This window comes from Poromitra crassiceps (assembly GCF_964638095.1).
Source record: "Poromitra crassiceps genome assembly, chromosome: 8".
NCBI lineage: Eukaryota > Metazoa > Chordata > Actinopteri > Beryciformes > Melamphaidae > Poromitra > Poromitra crassiceps.
The window spans coordinates 28,908,242-28,928,717 of NC_139629.1; the positions used below are offsets into that span (position 1 = coordinate 28,908,242).

Here is a 20,476-nt window from a genome sequence, read left to right on the forward strand (position 1 = left end):
AAACATAATTGAATTCACAGTGCACAGCAGATAGCAATGTGCGTGAACTCAGCTGTAACATGTTTTTCTAATAAACAATTCAATACACTTCCATTTTTCCGCACAGCGTTCTATCATGTTTTCTAAATCTGCCTCAATGATATGTCTTAGGCACTGCACTAGGCAGAAGCATCAGGAAGCTCCATTACTGACTGCTGTACAGTATCCCCCTCACTCACTCACTCTCTCTGTCTCTCTCCCTCCCCCCTTTATCTGTCCGTCTCCCATCTGTGTGTGTGTGTGTGTGTGTGTGTGTGTGTGTGTGTGTGTGTGTCTCTCTCTCTCAGTCTCTGTCTCTATATTTTTTTTATTTTTTCTATATTTTTCTCCCTTCCCATAATTGGTACCTCTGTTTCCAGGTTACATCGACATATGAAAGAAGAACCATATTTCAAATCCACTTTTCCACAACAGGAGATGCCTTGTCAGAGAATACATGCACGAGTTGCCCCATGCTCCAGCATGTGGTGCAGACTGGCAGTGCAGAAGGTATGACGAGAGGTGAACATAGAGGTGGCAATCTGAATCACTCGCAAGGGCCGGTTCTCCGCCTAACACATTGTTGGAGGGCCCGCCTTCTCTACGGGCCCCATAGTGCAACATCTACACCCCTGACCCCATAGCCTGGGTAAACCCAGCCTCCACGTGACCTCTATCTATGTGCTATCATAGCACATAGATAGAGGTCATGTCGAGGCTGGGTTTACCCAGGCTACCTGACCCCATAGTGCACTATCTACACCCCTGATGGGGCGACTGTAACGTAATGTGCCACCTTTGGGAATTATTGGGAAGCCTATCTACACAGTAGATCAGAGGTTCTCAAATGTTTTTCAGCCAAGGACCCCTTACAAGATAGAAAATATACCGGGGACCCCCTCATTCTGATTTGTGATTTTGGGCTAAGCTTGTTTCTATGGTAACGTGCTTGACTCTTAAATTGATAGGTTTGTTAGATTAGAATGTAATCCATGAACCATTTTAGATTCAAAGCAGAAAATATTTTCCTTGAACTATGAAGCTTTTGCAAAAATAAAAAGTTTTTATTTTTATTTTCGTGAAAACTTTTCGCCACGGACCCCCTGGCAAAGTGCCACGGACCCCTGAGGGGTCCCCGGACCCCCGTTTGAGAACCACCGCAGTAGAGTACATGTAGGTGATGAAGGGAGTGGTATCGACAGCGACATTCACATGATGTTATCAGTGTGTGTGGCAGGGAGGACTACGCTGACACATTAGCTGCTTGTTTGCCTCAGAGGCTCAGTGATTCACAGCCTCCACAGCGCCCCCCCAGGGAGAAGCCCTGCAGTAGCTGTGAACCTTTGGAGGGGCTCAGCACCTTCATCCTTCAATGATCTTTTTGAAAGGGAAATATTATTCAGATCCGTTGACTGGAGCATTCATCTACAAAAGATTATGTATGAGCGTTGGTTGCCCTGGATGCTTTCTCGTAACCAGTTTCAACTTGACTTCCCACAGTTTATTTATTCTGTCACATCCTAAAGCTCTGCTGTGTTCCTGTGATGTCCTACTTTTACATATCTACCTACCTACTAACATCAACACACACATGCATAGCCAATTCAACCTATAAATAGCCATTCGGCTATTCATCAATTTTGTTTTATTTCCCATGAGAATGTATTTCATTTTATAGACATGTGTTTTAAGGAAGATATTAACCTGTCTTATGCAATTGTCTTTCATGTTATTACAGAGACTAGTGCTGTTGTTTGTGCATTCTGCTTTATCATTCGAATGGTTTCTGCATTTGAGTTGATGTGACTGCTCTATGGGTTTCATGCTCTTGTTAGCCTGCACAGAGAGGAGACCCAAGATCTTCAGGAGGAGCACTGTTCATCTTCATCTTGAACCTTACATCTCCATCAACGCTTGTCTTGATTCATGCCTGGTGCATACCAGCCTATGTTCTTCCTCACTGTAAACCCAAGGTGCTTTAGAGTCAAATGACCAATGGTCTAAGAATAGTGTTTTGTTTAAAATAGTGGAGAAATTGCAAATAACCTGCCATGCTGAGAACATGCTTACTTACAGGCTTACTTACTATGTATTTATGTATTTTTCATATTTGCAGAACAGAAAGAATCTCACTTTCTTTATCTTTTTTGGTTTGGCTCCACCTCACACTCTAAAAGGAATAGAATCGAATAGAATCTTTGTCTCTCGGTTTTGCAATTAATTAAGAGTTAAAAGTGTATCCTTGCATTCAGTCTGCAGGCCATTTGAGCACTTTGCACTTTCATTGTAGACTGTGACAGACAACATATTCAAATTCCTTTTAGAGATCCAAACTAACTTGCCCTGCATTTGCATAATTAAAAATCACAGGGGTCCCCATTTTGAAGGGCTAGGATACAAACACATGTCAGATTGATGGTAGCCCAATGCTTTCTTCCCCGCCTCACTTCACAGCAGACGTCATATGGATAAATTCAGGTGTTTCAACTGATTAACGTGGCTCGTATAATGATATGTCAGTGGTGTGCAACCTTTCATCTGTTTCTAATAATAGCCTGGCTGTGCAGTCAGGCGGGGAGAGACAGCATGTAGACAAGAATCATAGAGATGTTTCTCTGATAGCTCGCGTTCCCATCCAATCTAATGAGATACTTTCTCCAGATCAACCTGTCAATCTCAATGTACCACTGGAACATTCACACACACACACGCACACGTGAACACGCACACACATTTCAAACTTCTACATGTTGACACAAGAAAACTTCTTTGCAACTTTTACAATTAACCTCGGCATCTTCCAGAAACTCCAACATTTAATTGGTGTTTGTATTGAGAATTGAGAGACCTTAAGCCTCACACAATGATACAAAAATGCATAAAAATGCAGGACATTAATGTCCTTCTCTTTAACCTTATAGGAAACCCTGCCTTCTTACACTTAAGGTCCCACCCACCCACCCCTCTCCTGTCCTTCTAATAATTCTCTATGATGGAAGGCGAATATAGGGGATCCACAACCTATTTATGTTTGGATATTAGGGATGTCACAATATATCGTCCCACAATATATCGCGATATCAAAACGTGACAATATGTATCGTTGAGATGAAATCTCATATCGCGAGAAAAAGAATCTGAACATGGTGGCACTGATCTGCATCTGATTGCATGCTCGCTCTCCTTTTCATCGCTTTGTTTGAACAGACGAGGGACGTTACAGACACGGAGGATGAAAATGGTGAAATGACTCAAATTAGCGGGGAGGATGCCCCCTCAACTTACAAATCGATCGCAAACAAATATTGTTAAAATATCATATCGTACCATTATCGTGAACCCAATATCGTGTATCGTATCGTAAACTGGGTGTATCGTGACACCCCTATTGGATATGAATCATGTGTATTGATATATATTGATGTTGCATTGATGATCTGTCATAATTGTGTAACTTCTAAACACTAGAAATCGAGTGCGCGGGCCGCGGGGGCAGAATCAGAATTTCCTGAGGTCCAGGTGGGTTTCCAGGTGTGCGGCTGGTTTGCCACCAGCGGGAGACTGCGTCCTGTAGCGAGGTGGTAGCTACATCACAGCCTGTATCTGATGTCTTACACCTGTTTTCTGCCCGATTTAACCTGCTCATCCACACACTGCCAGTGCTGAGCCTTCAATCTACCAATCAAACTCCACAGATCTGCTCTTGCTCTGTGTGCTCGTGCCTGCTTCAGTCTGCCACTCTTCCGTTTGTATCGTGAGTTTGCCAGTGAACCACAAAGTCACACTTTGCTCTCATCTGATTGTGAAAATATTGACTTTCAAGCTGAACTTTAAAGCTTGCTCTTCTCCCTGACTGTTGGAAGCTTGGATGTGAACTTTGAGTTATTATCACTGAAGCCTTTTCCTGGTTGGATCTGGAAGAGTGGATTATCTATGTGACTTTGTATTATTCTTGCCTGTTGTTTGCCGGGGAATTTAACCCACAACTGTTTATCATTTGTTACCGTGCAAGCCAGAGACCGCATGTTTGACTCCCGAGCGAGGGACGTCGTCTTTTTTACTTTAAATTGTAGATGTAAAATGACACATTTAAGAAACTTCCCCCACCCAAATGTACGTTGATGTAGCGTCCAAGTGTGGCTTCGAACCTAGGATCTCTTGACCCCCACGAAAGGAGAGGAAGTGCATGACTTATCCACTGGGCTAGAGGGTCAGGGTGCGAGGAAGGAGAGGAAGTGCATGACTTATCCACTGGGCTAGAGGGTCAGGGTGCATGACTTATCCACTGGGCTAAAGGGTCAGGGTGCTAAAGGGTCAGGGTGCTAGAGGGTCAGGGTGCGAGCTGAGCAGACGCAGTTGTGATTCAGAGCCTACAGTGAGATTATATCCCTGCTTTTCACACATGTCAAATGCCAATGTTTTATTCTGGCGATTTGGGTTGCTAGTATACTTTCAAAGATTTGCTGATACCAGCTGATATTCACCAATGTGATACTCACCAATGTGATATTCACCAATGTGAACACGGTGAGTTCAGCCACTTATTTTGTCCACTTCAAGCCCTGACGCAGACTGAGTGAAGGAAACCCTCCTCCCCTCTCCCCCCCACACCTCCTCCCCTCCCCCCCCCACACACACACACCTCCTCCCCCCCCCACACACACACGCACACCTCCTCCCCTCCCCCACACACACACCTCCTCCCCTCCCCCCCCACACACACCTCCCCCCCCACACCTCCTCCCCTCCCCCCCCCCAGACCTCCTCCCGCCCCCCCCACACACACACACACCTCCCCCCCCACACCTCCTCCCGTCCCCCCCACACACACTTCCTCACCTCCCCCCCCCCACACACACCGCCTCCCCTCCCCCTCCCCCCACACACACCTCCCCCACCCACGCACACCTCCTCCCCTCTCCCCCCCCCACACACCTCCTCCCCTCTCCCCCCCCACACTTCCTCCCCTCTCCCCCCCACACACACCTCCTCCCCTCTCCCCCCACACTTCCTCCCCTCTCCCCACACACACCTCCTCCCCTCCCCTCCCCCCCCCACACACACACACACACACCTCCTCCCCCCACACACACCTCCCCTCTCTCCCCCCACACCTCCTCCCCTCCCCCCCCACACACACACCTCCTCCCGTCTCCCCCCCACACCTCCTCTCGTCTCCCCCCCCCACACACACACCTCCTCCCGTCTCCTCCCCTCCCCCCCCACACACACACAGCCATCCCTGTCATCACTGTATCTCCCCTCAGCAGGCAGCTGATGGACTGTATCCACCACATCACTGTTCATTCACACTGCAGCTCCTACGCCACAATGGTGCTTACCATGGGGGAGGGCATGTGGGAGGGGTGTGCGTGTGTGTGTGCATGCGTGTGTGTGTGTGCGTGCGTGCGTGTGTGCGTGTGCGTGCGTCGGTGGGTGTGTGTGTGCGTGCGTGCGTGTGCGCACGCATGTGTGTGTGTGCTCGTGTGTGTGTGTGCTCATGTGTGTGTGTGTGTGTGTGTGTGTGTGTGTGTGCGCGCGCGCGCGTGCGTACGTGCATTACCGTGCGTGTATTTGTGAGGATTGAGGGCATCTGCCTGACTCCAGATCCATCCTGAAACACACATGGAGAGGCTGAGGCTGCTGAAAGCCACTGACAGGCCGGTCGCATCTTTGTGTTGCCTCAGCTGTATTTTGGGCTGCTGTGCCGTAACTGTCCACCGGCCAAAAGCTGCACAATGCATCCGTGGAAAACACAAGTCAAAAGCACATTTCCTCTCTGACAGCTAAAAGCATATGGCGGTGATTTCTTTCTTTCCCTTGCACAATTTGTGGAGTGGTGTGAAGATTAGGGAGAATACCTTGGTAACTGTCAAAAGGAGCAGGTTAATGGCCTAGGAAAATGTCTGCTATGCAGACATGAGCTGAAAAACTCCACCTAGTTACCATAGATAGATAGATAGATAGATAGATACTTTGTGCATGTATGTGCCTGTATTTGTGGTCAGTGCCTGTGTTTGTGTACATGTACAGTATTTGAATCATTGTTGGAGCACGTTAAGTCACTCACCATTTTGGTGAAAGCGTTGCCGAGCTGCACCCAGCCAGCGGTCCCTCTGCACCCATGAATATCCTAATGAATACGGCTGTCTGTGTGTGTGGAGAAAGCACCCACTGTCTCTCCCCACCTCAGACGAGCCAGGGTGCTGCTGGCTCCCGAATACCCACCAGTGAATATAGAGCACTATAAAGCTATCTCTGAGGGATTCGTGCACTTCACCAACCAATTAATGAAAGGCACAAGTTTAAACGGAGGCAATTCAAATAGCTGAGAGCTAAACAAGAGACCGATTCCAATTTGTGCTTCTGTGCTATAATTTGGTTAATTAAATCGTACATTTTAAAAGAGGACCATTAATGGAAACAACACTTCAGGGTGAAAAGTGTCAAACAGAAAAAAATAGTTTAAAATCCATCCTCCCAACCGATCACAAATCATTGGTCAGGACTCCTTGCCATCACTTCATAACGGGTGGGGTACACCCCTTTCTTGTCAACGAGAAATGTGGAAGTCGGTACAGGTCCACTACTCTCACTTCTCCCTAGGGCAGCAGTGACGTAGCTAGGCTACTTAAACATCAGGCTGATGTTCCCGTTCAAGACCGCTGGAGGTCGGCGTCAGACGACCTGTAGTGGTTGCCTCGCCCACAATGTCGATGTCCGACGAGAAAGGGTACTGTTGTCATGTGACGACTAGCGGTCACATGACTCGTGACTAGCAGGCGCCTCGCCCGCACCGTTGATTTCTAGCGGTTTCTCGTCTGCAAGGGTTCCTGAGAACGGTTGTATGAGCAGGAAAACTCAAGTTGTGTTTGGAGTAGCTATACAATTATTTGAAAGAAAACTTTTCAAGCGTTTATCAAGTGAACTGATAGAGGAACAGTAGGGAGTATATATACTACACCAGCAGCAGCAAACTTTAGAGAAACTGATGCAGCTTGTGTTTGTGTTGCTGCTCAATTAGGTTCTTTTTATGTTTCACTGTATCAACAAGAGAAAAAACAAAGATGGATCTGAGCTCAAACCTCAAAGCCTGCAGAATGTCAGCTGAATCTCTGTGCTTTTTTAACCAAAGGGTGGAGACTCTGGAAGCAATTTTATAGCATCTTGCACGCAACGCGCGATGCGTCATGGGCGCAACATATTGTGGGATTTATGACATCACTGATGATGTCACTGATGATGTCACAATGAAAATGTGATCAAAATTGTGACCAATTGATTCATGGACATCGCAAATCGTGCCCCAAAACCGTGACTAACACCGCCAACCGACGAGGACGATGATGATGATAAGGTTATACTTTGCATTGACCTATAGGCTACTTTGGTCAATCAGATTTAGATTTCACTGTGTTGGGTATACTCTCACATGTTAAGGCCTTCTAGCCTATATGTAACAATTTTGCTTCTCTTAGAATGTACAATACACAGCACTATCCACCTTATTTCTAGCTGCCATGATGCCTGGGTGCTTCTTCCGCTTCCGGTGTAATTTTTACACTGTTTTAACTTGACAAAAAAAACGTCTATGAGGAATTTACAGCAGAGCCATTCTGCTCTACAGCCGTGTCGTTCGGGTGCTGGGATAACATAATGCATTGTGGGTAGTCGGCTACTGTGGCTAATGCTAACGGCTAGCGTAGTAGTTACTTTACATGGCAGTAAAACGCCACTGAATGACCAAATTGATTTCACTTTTAACCATGTCGAGTAACACTGTTTCCATATGGACCCGCAGCGTTGGTTAGTTGTTTATAACGTGACTATATTTATAACTTTTATAACGGACTCCAGCTTCCGGTTTATAATTCGGGTCTGCAGCCAGAGTATAACAAAGGAAATGGCAAGCTAAACCGGACCTTGTTCCCACAATTATTTTTTACAGTGGGGCATTCAAAAATAAGGTGGATAGGTTGAGTCATAGTCTTGTCATGGGTAGCTGGCTGCGGTCGTGGTCAGGGTGGGGTAAATCCTCCCATTCTCCCCATTCAGCATAGTGATCATTTAGCTGCTAGCCCAGCCCAGGCAGACAGGATCGGTGATTCAACCAGCGCAGTAAACGCACATCTGAACAGACGTCTATGTAGCTGCTCTAGAATCCCCAATCCTGTAGTGTAGAGCCGCAGCACCGTCCTTTGGTGAGTCAGCCCATTGAGATATATGGGGGCTTTTACCCCAGTCGCGCGCCAGCTGTAGTAACATTTTGTGGGCGTTCCCACACAGAGCGACTGCATCTATCACAAGACTGTTTGTAGCTCATCTATAGTTAAAAAGCTTCGTTGAAGATTGCAGAGGGAAGTAACCGTTGGATTTTGTGGCATATTTACATAATCAAGAGGAACTGTTCAGCTGATGTTCTTACCAAGCAACTTGTAATGAGTAGGTATCCTAAACATGATTTGTCTTTTTCTTATAGTATGGTCTGTCTAATCAATAGGCCACCATGTTGCCCCAAACATGTTGCCCCAAACAACGGCATATTGAAGGTTTCTGTCCGACAGAAGCATTATGGGATGTTGGCAGAGCCTTACTTGGGTTCATAGATTCTGGGTGTCTCGACCAGTCAGCTACACAATCTGTTTTAACTAGTCTGATATTCATGTGTGCATGAGTTTACCATACATGTGGTTTTGCTCCAAGCAGCCTGGCTGGGATGTGTGGAGAAACCTCATGAATCCTGACAGTGACTTTTATTTTCTATGCTGTTCCTTTTTCTTTTTGCTCGCTGGGTTCATTATATTAGTTTACAACATACTCTCGCTTAGTGACATGAGGTTTTTTCCTATGTGCAACGGCAAAGTAGCCTAATTCGCTTACATGGGACATGTGCGCAATTTAAAAGAGATTTATTTCTGTGGCTATTTCATTAAAGATGGAGGCACTAAAACACACAGCCTGCAAACTGTAATATAGTATAGCTTTTGTGGTTAGTATAGTAACCTCACTGAAATGGACCAGATTTGTGTTTAAACATCTCCAGTCCTATAAAAACGATATAAACCTGTGGAGGAGGTTGATGGTAGGTGAACAAGGGAGACAGTGAAGTGAGGGAGCTTCATAAGAGGGTTAGAAGAAAATATACAGAATATAAAAGCACTTTGTCGGTAATGGGGGAAGCAGCTATATTCTAGAGAATTATGATGCCTATCCACTACACACCTACCACTAATTGCATGGGCAATCATCACTTGCAGACATTGGCAGGACATTATTAAAAGTTGAAGATGAGAATGTATCATGTTCCTGACAGATTCAGCTGCTTGCACAGAGGCATCAGACACACTTGGTCAAATTTGCATGAATGTACTTTGTGAATAAGTTATAGTTGAAAATGCACGCATCATATTTTGTTTGCGTGGGCAATGCATTTCCAACACTGTCCCGTGAGTCATTACAGCGGGATGAAGTCACAGACTATTTGTCCACGACATACTTCATCTTCAAATTCAATTAGCATTACCCAAACCCCCTCACTGCATTATGCATGACGATCATCAGTTTGTATAAATTAAACGTGATCGCATCATGCTGGGCCCTGATGCAAAACTGGGAGGGGAATTTTAGACGTATTATATTATTATAATGAGAAGGAGAATAATAATGAACCAACAGGCGTGAATGTCTTCACCACGGTAGATCACAGGAACAGAAGATGATGTGATGTTGTCTTGTGTACCTTACAGTATAGAGTAGCTGCCAGGTTAGCGGTTAAATTTCCAATGGAGCCAGACTCAAATATATATCACGATATTGCGATGTGCTTTGCGTAAAAACAATTGACCACATTGAAAAACTTAAGAATGTATTATTTTCTTTTTGAGGAGTACGTCCATTGGTCTGTGCTGAAAAAGTGAGTACTTGTTTGACTTTTTGATGGCACAGGGGTTTTCTGGTCTAAAAACTTTCTTTTACATTTCAGTGTAACTGGTTGAAACCGGCCGCGCGTAAGTTTGTTTGGCCCTCGACTCCTTGTATTTCTCTATATGTATTTCTCTATATGTATTTCTCTATATGTATTTCTCTATATGTGCTCCACAAGAGAAAGTGTGGCCACCCCTGATTTAAATGGAAAGGGCCTCAACCATCGAGCTGTGACATCTTTTGAATAATGATTTGCTGCCAGATCGGACGGACAACATCCATCCAATGTTAGCTGAGGTAATGCTGAGGCCCTTTCATTGTGGCAGCTGCTGCTGTGTCAGCTGGACAGGCTGCCAAAGGATTTGTGAATATCTTAAGGCTCCGTCTCCCTGTTACCTGGCACAGTTCTTTTACCTGGCACAGTTCTGTTACCTGGCACAGTTGCTCGCTGATGACAATGAGCAGAGAATCCAAAGTCTATTGGTCAGACACTGACACGTGGTCAAAGACAGAACCCATTGTGTTGCAGGTCAGCATGTCAGAGGTGACCATCGGCAATGCATGTGACCACAAAAGTTATGAAAAGTATATAAAATACTTATATATTTTTTATGCATATAACGCGATTCTACACTGGATGGCTGGCACATCCATCTAGCCTGTAACATGAACGTTTTCTCACACAGAATAAACGAGCAGTGTAGCCTACACGTGGAAAATACAGATTCGTAAATATTTGGAACACGACTATCAACCTTGGAAACTTGAGCAAAGCAAAACTCATGTGTCAAATATAGGGTAAGTTCTTCTTATGCCATCAATTCTTAATACAGTTTTATGCTTTAACGATTTGAGTAAATAACCAAACTGTCTCAAGTCTGTCAAAGAAAGAAAGATAGAAAGTCTAAGACAGTCACACTTACTCCTGAGTGGTGTGACAAACATCATCTTATCTTTAACACCAAAAAAGCAGAGGGAATTATATTCGACATGTCAAGTCTGCAGGAGACCAGAGCCCTGGAGTGAACAAGCTCAAAGGGTATCATATGATCTGTCACACATCCCGCTCTTACCATCAGGAAGAAGGTAACGAGTCCCTCGGTATACACAGAATCCATGCAAACTAACCTTCATGCACGGTATACACAGAATCCATGCAAACTAACCTTCATGCACGGTATACACAGAATCCATGCAAACTAACCTTCATCACGGTATACACAGAATCCATGCAAACTAACCTTCATGCACGGTATACACAGAATCCATGCAAACTAACCTTCATGCACGGTATACACAGAATCCATGCAAACTAACCTTCATCACGGTATACACAGAAGAGAATCCATGTGTAACAGCCACTATTCTGCATTGTGTTTGGTTGGCTGAATGACAGGCACCGTAGCTGGCATCAGTAGGGTTGTACTTCCTTCACAGGAGAAACAAAAAAACTGTGTCACACACCACTCCATACATCTCTCTGCACTAGGGCTGTCCCAGCGAGTCGACGTAATCGATGACGTCGACTACGTAATTACGTCGACGCACGCTACGTGCCTCGACGCGTCACAATTGTCACAAAACAAAAAAGATGTCAGCGATGGCCGGAGAAAGTAGTGGACGCATGGCTGTCTTGGCTGATCCACAAACTAGGGCAACAACAACCATAGGCGATGTTTGTCTAAGCATGATATATTAGCATTAACATGGAACGTGTTTCTGATAGTGGTAGTCACTTACCATTGACTTAGCGTAGTTTGTAAGCCATCACCGTCATGTTGAAAGTAATTTCTGCACCGCAGCGAACATAACATTACACCATTTAATGGTGTTATTCGGCCGTTTAACGTTAACGTACATATTTCCGTTTGCTTTCATGGCTAACATGTAGAAAATTGATTAAACTAACGTTACAGACCATTGTTAGTCTGTTGCTGCTCACGTTAATTTACTGCGTGCATCATTTAACACTAACAGTGCTATTCGGCTGTTTACATTCTTCTGTTTGCGTTCACGGCCATGTAAGATGAGATCAAAACTAACGTTACAGACCATTGTTACAGTCTGTGACTGTTAGTCTGTAAATCGTTTGTATTATTTATTTCCTTACCCCCACACTGATGCAAACATACATTTGGCTGAGTTAGCTGCACATTACTCCAGTGATTAAATAAATCCATGTCCTGTAAAAATACTGATCCTCCTCAGTTCAGGGAAAGGGTTCATACATACAGTGATGAATCATGATGATGATCAATTTAATCTATGTGTCAGGTGGTCCAGTATTTTCGTGATGAGAGCAGGCAACTGACAAATAGGCAGGCACTATCTATTATAATAAGATTAATATTTATAATAATTCATATGATCATATCATAATAACAGACATGGAAATTAGACTTAGACTAATTTTAAATATGTCCCGACAGTATTATTATTTCTTTCTCTTTAATAATAATAATAATCGTTAGATTAATCGACTAATCGAAAAAATAGTCGTTAGATTAATCGATAAGAAAATAATCGTTTGGGACAGCCCTACTCTCCACATTCCGGAACCAGCATAGGTGCAACTGCCTTATACAGTATACTAATGTACAATGTATAATGTACAATATAAAATCGTATATAAAGATAAATAAACAAAATAAAGTGCTATACAATATACAAAATACATTCACTGCAACAGACTAATTACATACAATTTCCACCCACATCAACCCAATTCTCTTTTTTTGTGTGCAAAATATTAACAATTTAAAATAAGCACATTGAACAAACATACCTTCACAGGAGAAACAAAAAACATGGTGTCACACACCACTCTCACATGTCTCTCTCTCCACATTCTATAAAAGGAATAACAGGAAACACACATAAACGTACTGTAAACATTACACCACATGACCTGTATAACCATAATGTGACTCCGACCGGGCACACGCCGCGTAAAGCCTGGATTATGCTTGACGCTTTGGCCGGCCGCACGGAAATGAGAGACACGGAATCCGACGAGGAAACGTGTGGAGCTTGTATACTCTGTGTGGGTTTCTGCAGGCGGAATTGAGCGCGAGTCTTGAAAACTCCACCTTGTCCGCCCGTCCGCGTCCGCGTAGTTACAAATTTCGGCGTGCGCATGGCCGCTCGAAAACCGTCCGCACGGAGCCTTGCGGAGGGGCGTGTCTGCTGATTTGACGTCACTTTTCCGTGCGGACACTCGCGTTCCTCGCTGATGCGGAAAGCATAATGAGACCTTCACTGACTGCGGCTAACGTAAGCAAAGGCACGTAGCCACTGGCTAGCAAGAAGCTAACTAGCTTAGCACAATTAAACACAACAGTCTGAAAACGAAATGACAACTCTCCACACTAAGGAGGCTGACTCAACATGTTCGCTAGCAGCTTACAGCACTCTGTATAGCACGATAGTGTCATTATAAGATAGAGAAAAAGTAAATATGAAAATGAAAATGAGAGAGCAGGTGAGAAGCGTGACGTACCCGGAACCAGCATAGGTGTAACTGCAATTGTGCCCGGGCGTGTAACACTCAAATATCACCCCAGAGGAACAAAAACCGAGCGTCATTAAACCAGTAGGGTGGAACCTATTAGACGGAACTGATTTGGGGTAAGTTCACTTATCAAAACAGAGACGTCAGGACAAATAAAGAAACACAATAAAATAAGAAAAATTGGCTCGGCTACACATGCAAACTAACCTTCATGCACGCTCCACGGTATACACAGAATCCATGCAAACTAACCTCCCTCCCCATCTCTATTAGAGCACTAAACACTGGGAGCAGCTCAAATAACAGTCACTAAGACAGATGAACAGTCAACAGTGTGCAGTCTTTCCAGTGCAAACAGACACGTTTGATTGTCTACATGACTGTGTCTGTATCGCTCTTATCGCCTGCATTCTTCTGTTGTATTGTCTCTTGTATGCTGTGTTGAGCATTGACTTGTCTCTTTACTGTCTTTAACTTTGTGGAGAGCACTTTGCCCAAGACTATGTTCTCCTTGAGGGATAATAAAGTTGATCTTAAAATCTTTGTCCCGGTGTGGCAGGTAACTTGCTTATATCCAGACTCTGTGCCTCTGCTTGCACTCTGCTCTATTATAATCATCTTTCTGAAATTGTAATCGACCACTTGAAAGAGCAATGAGAGCACAGCTTAGGTTAGAAGCAACTGAGTCAACATAGCAGATGGATGTCATTACCGTACCCAGCCACCGTGCCAGGATTTACATTTTGGATGGGCTAAAGTTTGGATGGACCTCTTAATTACAGAACTTAATAGTGTTTGCCCTCCTTTGACGGTTTCCAACTGTGACACTTTGTATATATTACAAGCAGCACACGCAGGTGTTGCTCAAATCGTGTAAAAACAAAACACTATATCTATCATGTTGGTTGTACCCATTTTGGCACAAGTCTTTCACAAATTCCCATCAAGGGATGCATATTGCAAATTAGCTTAGGCTAAAACAAACATTGACAAAAATAACAGCTTAGGCCTATCATTCCAGGTTTTCCTACTAGAAAGCCTGGGTACAATGTTGCTGTTCTGTAAATAAACGTAGTTGACTCATTAGCATGATGGATTGATAGGTAGATGGATTGTGTTTGTTTGATTAGTACTGCCTGCTTCACACGTGTTGCCAGATCTGATTGAGACATGAGTTTGTGTCCCAGCTCATATTCTATCACATCTCTCTCTCCTTCCTTCATATCATCACAAAGTAGAGCCCAAAGAGTGGACTCCCCAAAAAAGTGCACCATCTCTGCGGAAATCACTGGCTGGATTTATAGATGAGTTGAAAGCTGATGTGGACCATATTAGAAGTAAGAAACTCATATCTACCATATTTCCCATATGATCTGAATGAAGTCATATTTTGCAAGTGGCTCCTTAAGGAATTTTCACATTGGGGCTAATTGTAAAAATAAATAAATAAATCCACCAAGCCAGGAGCCTGCCGCTTGTGGAATAAGTCCAGCCAGGAGAGTGACAAGACCACCTGCTCCATCACCATACAGTAGAGAGTTCCAGATATGCCGTTGGGGGTGGCACTGATCCAGTTAGGGCATTCGTCTCGCAACCAGAGAGTTTGAATACTGTATGTGATAAGGTAGATATGAGTCAGTCCACCATGAAGGTCGGTGTTGGTATCAATACCAGTATAGACTGTCAGTTGGCCCTTTTTAGCAAGGCACTTTGCCCCATGTAATTACTTAGGGGGGAAATGAACACTGATCGCTTGGCTGGAAAACTACTTAAGTCTTAAGTATTTGACCAGTGTCTTTTGGCCTGAAGGCAACATAGGGCAAAAAAAAATTGTTTAAGTATTTCTACCGGCTGTTTCTGTGCAAAGCTAACTGAACCTCACATCATATGAAGATAAGTAGAATTTTTGCACGCTACGCACGTTCAATTCTGGGGTGGGGTGACTCTGGAGACGAGGAACCGGACACACACGGACACACAGCTCTCCAATTATAGCAGCAGGATTGGATACAGGTGGTGTATGCTGATGATATTTTAATCTCTGCTCCTGGATCACATGACGTCAATGTTTGAAGCTTATTGGACTCTGGCTATGAGGGACACACAATTCCAAAATTGGTGCTGCATTACTGTAAATATTAACAATAATCAAGCAATCCCCCCCCCCCACACATTTATAGTTTTATTGAGAGTCTCAAGCTGTGTTCACACCGAGATATTTATTTTTCTCTCTGTCGCTCGATTCAACCCTTTGGAATCGCTCTGTCGCTCTGTTTAATTCGCTCGTCAACAGGCACAATAATTGACGGACATCTGGGGGCTTTAACGTTACGCAATGTCATGATATTTGTCCACTACGAGCCACCGTAGTTGTTTACAAGCTAAGCCTATCAGCGTGCTCCTAACGCAAGCTCTATACCGGTAGTACAGACTTCACTTCATGTCAGCTGTCAGCCTGTCAATCAGCTGTCAATGTGGTTTGTTGCCACACAATAAACCAGCGGTTTGTTCCAAGCCAGTGTGATCCTTGACTCACTCTCACACGGCAGCCAATCAGCGTTGAACAGCGAGCGACTGATGCCAGCGTAATTTCGCTCGAGTTGGGATATTTCATCTCGGGCGACGAGCGAATTTTCTCCCTATCGCTCCGTCTCTGTCGCTCGGACGCCCAGCGATTTTTCTCCCGGGCGAATACACTCTCAATCACTCGTTTGCATTGACTTTGTATGTAAACTCGATGCCAGCGAAAAACGTTAATAGGTCGGTTCAGTGGTCAATCAATTTTACACCAGACCTTATTCATCATTGTTCTCATATTGGAGTTTATGCAGTTAGCTTATTTGTCAACTTGAAATTCTCCTTCATGGTGTCGTCTCTGTGCTGCATGTTGTTGACGTAAGGGAGGCTGATTTTAGGGGCCAACATGGCGTCCCTTCCTTCCTTCCACGCTCTTTGACGAGGGTTAGTGCACAAGGTACAAGAACAAGGACTTGGCTAGGCTAACACAAGGCTATAGGGTGAACAAAGGTTCAGACGTCTGAGCACTAACCCACTGTCTGATGGCAAGAACTGCACATGTACCCAGAGTCCAGGTACAGCAAGGATGAAATAGGCAGCTTGATGGACAGCCACACCTCCCACACACAGGTGCACTCCTGCTGCAATCAGCCCTGTGAGAGAACACACATAGCAAGAGACGAGGACAGAGGGAGGAGAGGAAGAGGGGGAGGAGAGGAAGAGGGGGGAGGAGAGGAAGAGGGGGGAGGAGAGCTGCCAGGTGCACAGATGACATCACTTCAAATGTGATACACATAGAATAAAGTTAGAGTGTTTCATCCATTTCCTCTAAAAAACTGTTTTTGTAAAATGTAGCCTCAATAATTATAAGTCCCCCCTCCTAATGGTTTTTTAATGTTGGTTTTACATGTTGGTTTTCCTATTGGCCGATGTGCTCATTGTGTTCAAATTCTCCCATTTTCCGAATTTAAACCTTTTTCCGAATGATATATATTTTTTATATAATGTGTAGAATGGTGTCTATTGTATCTGTTCGTTGTATCTGGTGCATGTTTTTGTGTATCAGATATTTTTAATGTTTGTCTGTTCAGCACTTGTTGATTTTTTCAAGCCCTTCCTTTTCTATGTATTTATATGCATTTTCCTGGGTTTGACTTGAGTGATGTGTCAATCTATATCAATCATGTTTGGATGTGCGCCACCCTGAGAGGTGCTGATTGCTTCACCCACACCATACAGCCTATCAGCCTATGATTGCCATGTTAGTAAGTGTGCCGGCTCTACCTTCTTTCAGTGTGTCATCCAGCCAGCTCCAGAGGGAAAAAATAGCCCCCTTTTGTAAACAACGATGACGTATTTTGTGGGCTGAGCTGAACATGGTTGCAGAAAGTGACAGCTAGCGGTTCAGCTGTCATAGAAATATGGAAGATCTGGATGCCTCCTCCACGTATTTTAAAGTTTTGCCAGTAACAGACAGGTTGCCTGACACAAATAAGCTAACTACTCTTTCAATGGGGTGAGGTTTCCTGACCCATACTTACGGTCAGGATGGGTCTAAGATCCAACTACATCGCATACAAAGTGGCAGTGCCGGACATCGTCATAATTGCGGGGGGAGGGGGTGAAGGTGCTCCTTTCCTTGTTCTCCTCTCGAATCGTGCGTTCCTTTATCGCAAAATAACTGGGATGTGGAGGCTAAATGACATCACATCCGTTTTGTTAGCGTTCCATTTGCAGAAAACTTGAGCTGGAAAGTTCACTGTTCATTGGTCAGATCCAGTCGCTAGCCAGGCTAGCCATTGTTAGCAATAACAATTGACAACATGGCATTTCGCGGCATTTTGCGCATACAAACACTGCAGCCTCATGTCCACACAGATAGAAGTTAGGCAGTGCTGTGTGTACAGCTGATTTAATGAGACACAAACAAAACAGAAGTGCTAAACAATATTACTACGATTATAACTACTGTTGTTGCGCAGCACAGCCATCTTGGATTTTTGAGGTCAGGGCTGCTGAGGCTCCTACGAGTTTGGAATGGGAAACACCAGCTCGTCCAGACGTCACCGTCCATCTCATGACCTTTGAAGTCGTAAGATTACCAGTTCCCAGTTATAAAGGAATGCACGATTACCATCTCCCGACAGGCCTGTAGTTTTGTCCCTAGGTGTGAGGGATGTGATGGACATTATGGCCAGTGATCATTCTCGTCCCACCTCCCCCAGGTGTCCTGAATTGTCTTCTTAAGCTCCCTCTGGACAGACTTAGCTTCCTCCCTGTCTCCAACCTTGAAAGCCCTCTGCTTCCTATTGATTTAATGTCCTTTAATGTGATTAAGGTTTTTTGTTTTGGACAACAGAGATGGGAAAACACATTCTTTACTTAAGTAGGAGCACAGTTACTTGTGTAAACTCTGTTGAAAGTACAGGTACGGATTCAACTTGTTTAAGTAAAAGTAAAAAAGTACAAGCTTTGAAATGTAATAAAGTATAAAAGTAAATATTTCCACCCGCTGTTTCTGTGCTAAGGTAACTGAACCTCACATCATATTAATATAATTCAAAGAGATAGATAAAGATAAAGACTATACTTTGTGTATTGTTTTTTTTTTTTTTTTACAAAAAAGGTGTGCATAAAACGAGAGAGAGAGAGAGAGAGAGAGAGAGAGAGAGAGAGAAAGAAAACAACGTTACATCGTTTTTGTATTAAAACTAAAGTAACACGACTGTTTTGAAAATGTAAGAAGAATGCCAGGATAGTGTCACATGATCCCACAGGTCGGGGATCATGTGACACTATCCTGGCATTCTATTGGTTGTGGATTTTTGACAGGATTGTTGCACAAAAATCCAAGAGAAGAGAAGAGATCCAAGAGCAGAAGTTTCATGCGCACAGAAGCAGTTTGAAGGGGGGCACTAGGGGGCACTAGTGACTAGTGCATCAACCAGGACTCATACCCTCAATCCGGCTTCCCACCCGCAGACACAGCCAATCGTGCCTGTATGGACGTCCGACCAAGCCGGAGGTAACACACGGGGGCGCGAGCCTGTGTTGGGTACTGCAGGGAATCTAGCGCCACACTACCCGGACGCCCCAGCATATATATTTATATTTACATTATAGTTTTCAAAACAGAAATTGATTCATGTGGAAAAAGTTGCTTATCGATCATTGCGTTGTTAAAAAAACCGCCAGACCTTTGGTCTCAGCACTCTTCTTCCCTCTGTCCACTCACATGAGCTGGAAGCCCTCCAGAGTGATCACAGAGTCTGGCGTGTTCCCCTGGAGCCCAGTCTCTGTGAGGCACATTAGTCTGCCTTCATGACATCCCCACTGGGTCATGACCAAGACACAGGACTCCTCCATCTTGTTTGTCCCCATCACGACAGATGGGCGGTAGGGTTTAAATCTCCTTTCTCTGTCTCTCTCTCTCCCCGCCATTCACCCCTGCTCTCTTCCCTTTGCGTCATGCCAGCAGCTCAGTCACTACATGCTTTGGCCTCGGGCCGACTGCCAGCCTCAGGGCGATCAGCTGCTGCCGAGTGTGAGACGGAGGACACGCATAAGCTTAATTTATACTTATTATAAAGTGTCGCTCAGCACATGGTCGCAGACGAAAAAGAAAGTGTCGCTCATGGTGTTGCATTTATACTTCAGAGGAGGTTCGCCTCGGTTCAACGGTCACGTGACACTCGAACGCTATAAGCAGCTGCAGAGGGGACAAAATGCACAGTGAAACCACCTCGGAGGCAAGATGTAACGTACTTGGCTGCAGCCGCATATAAACAGCACAGAACCGCACAACTCACATCCTCTCTCTCTGGGAAATCGGTCACGACGTTCTTTGTGATTTTCACGGAGTCATACATCAAGGACAGGCTGATAAAAATAGCGGGGACACGTTCATTAATTTCAATCGAGCGAAAACTAGCGGGTGGACCCCAGCCAAAACAAGGAAGCGCGTGCCGTCTATATAGCCAATCAGACTGGCGCGATACTATGACGTAGTCAGCGACACTAGACATTTCACCAGTTAGCAGACACTGCTCGCCGACACTTGAAAGTGTCGACTCAAGTCCTAATTTCTGTCGGCGACCGTTTCAAAAGTGTCGGCAGACGAAGCATAAATTGGGCTTAAGACTTCAAATCCTAAATAATATTTGGTATATTGCGTTGCACAGATTTGGATGTCTCCTAGTTGTAAATAGGCTCACACGAGGCCATTAGCTACGGACTGGGTATTACATACTTCATCTCAAACAATATGATGAAGCATGCAGCCTGGTTCCTAACGCATCACGATCAAGGCAATGACAACACCACCCTGTAATATTGCGCTCATGCAACTGTTACCGATAATAATCTGTCTAAAGAAAGTATTGAACAAAATCATTGAGTATTATGCTCTTTTCACCTTGGTGCATTAACATTACAAGTTCCTGCTGTCACCTACGGCCTTCACTAAATCACTCCACGAACTGCCCAACTTTTTTCTTTTCTTTTTCA

The 20,476-nt window shown here is 44.5% G+C and overlaps 1 protein-coding gene across 1 annotated transcript in view; it reads right to left on the minus strand.

The window, feature by feature from the left end:
• lrrtm4l1 (leucine rich repeat transmembrane neuronal 4 like 1) overlaps positions 1-19,351 on the minus strand; it is a gene marked incomplete at both ends in the record, with an annotated part of 125,967 nt that extends 106,616 nt beyond the window's left edge. The window contains one exon of the mRNA XM_083641150.1: positions 19,206-19,351. Within this exon, the coding sequence (XP_083497276.1) occupies positions 19,206-19,351 (146 nt within the window). The remainder of the gene's footprint in view (positions 1-19,205) is intronic.
• Between the last annotated feature and the right edge of the window lie 1,125 nt (positions 19,352-20,476).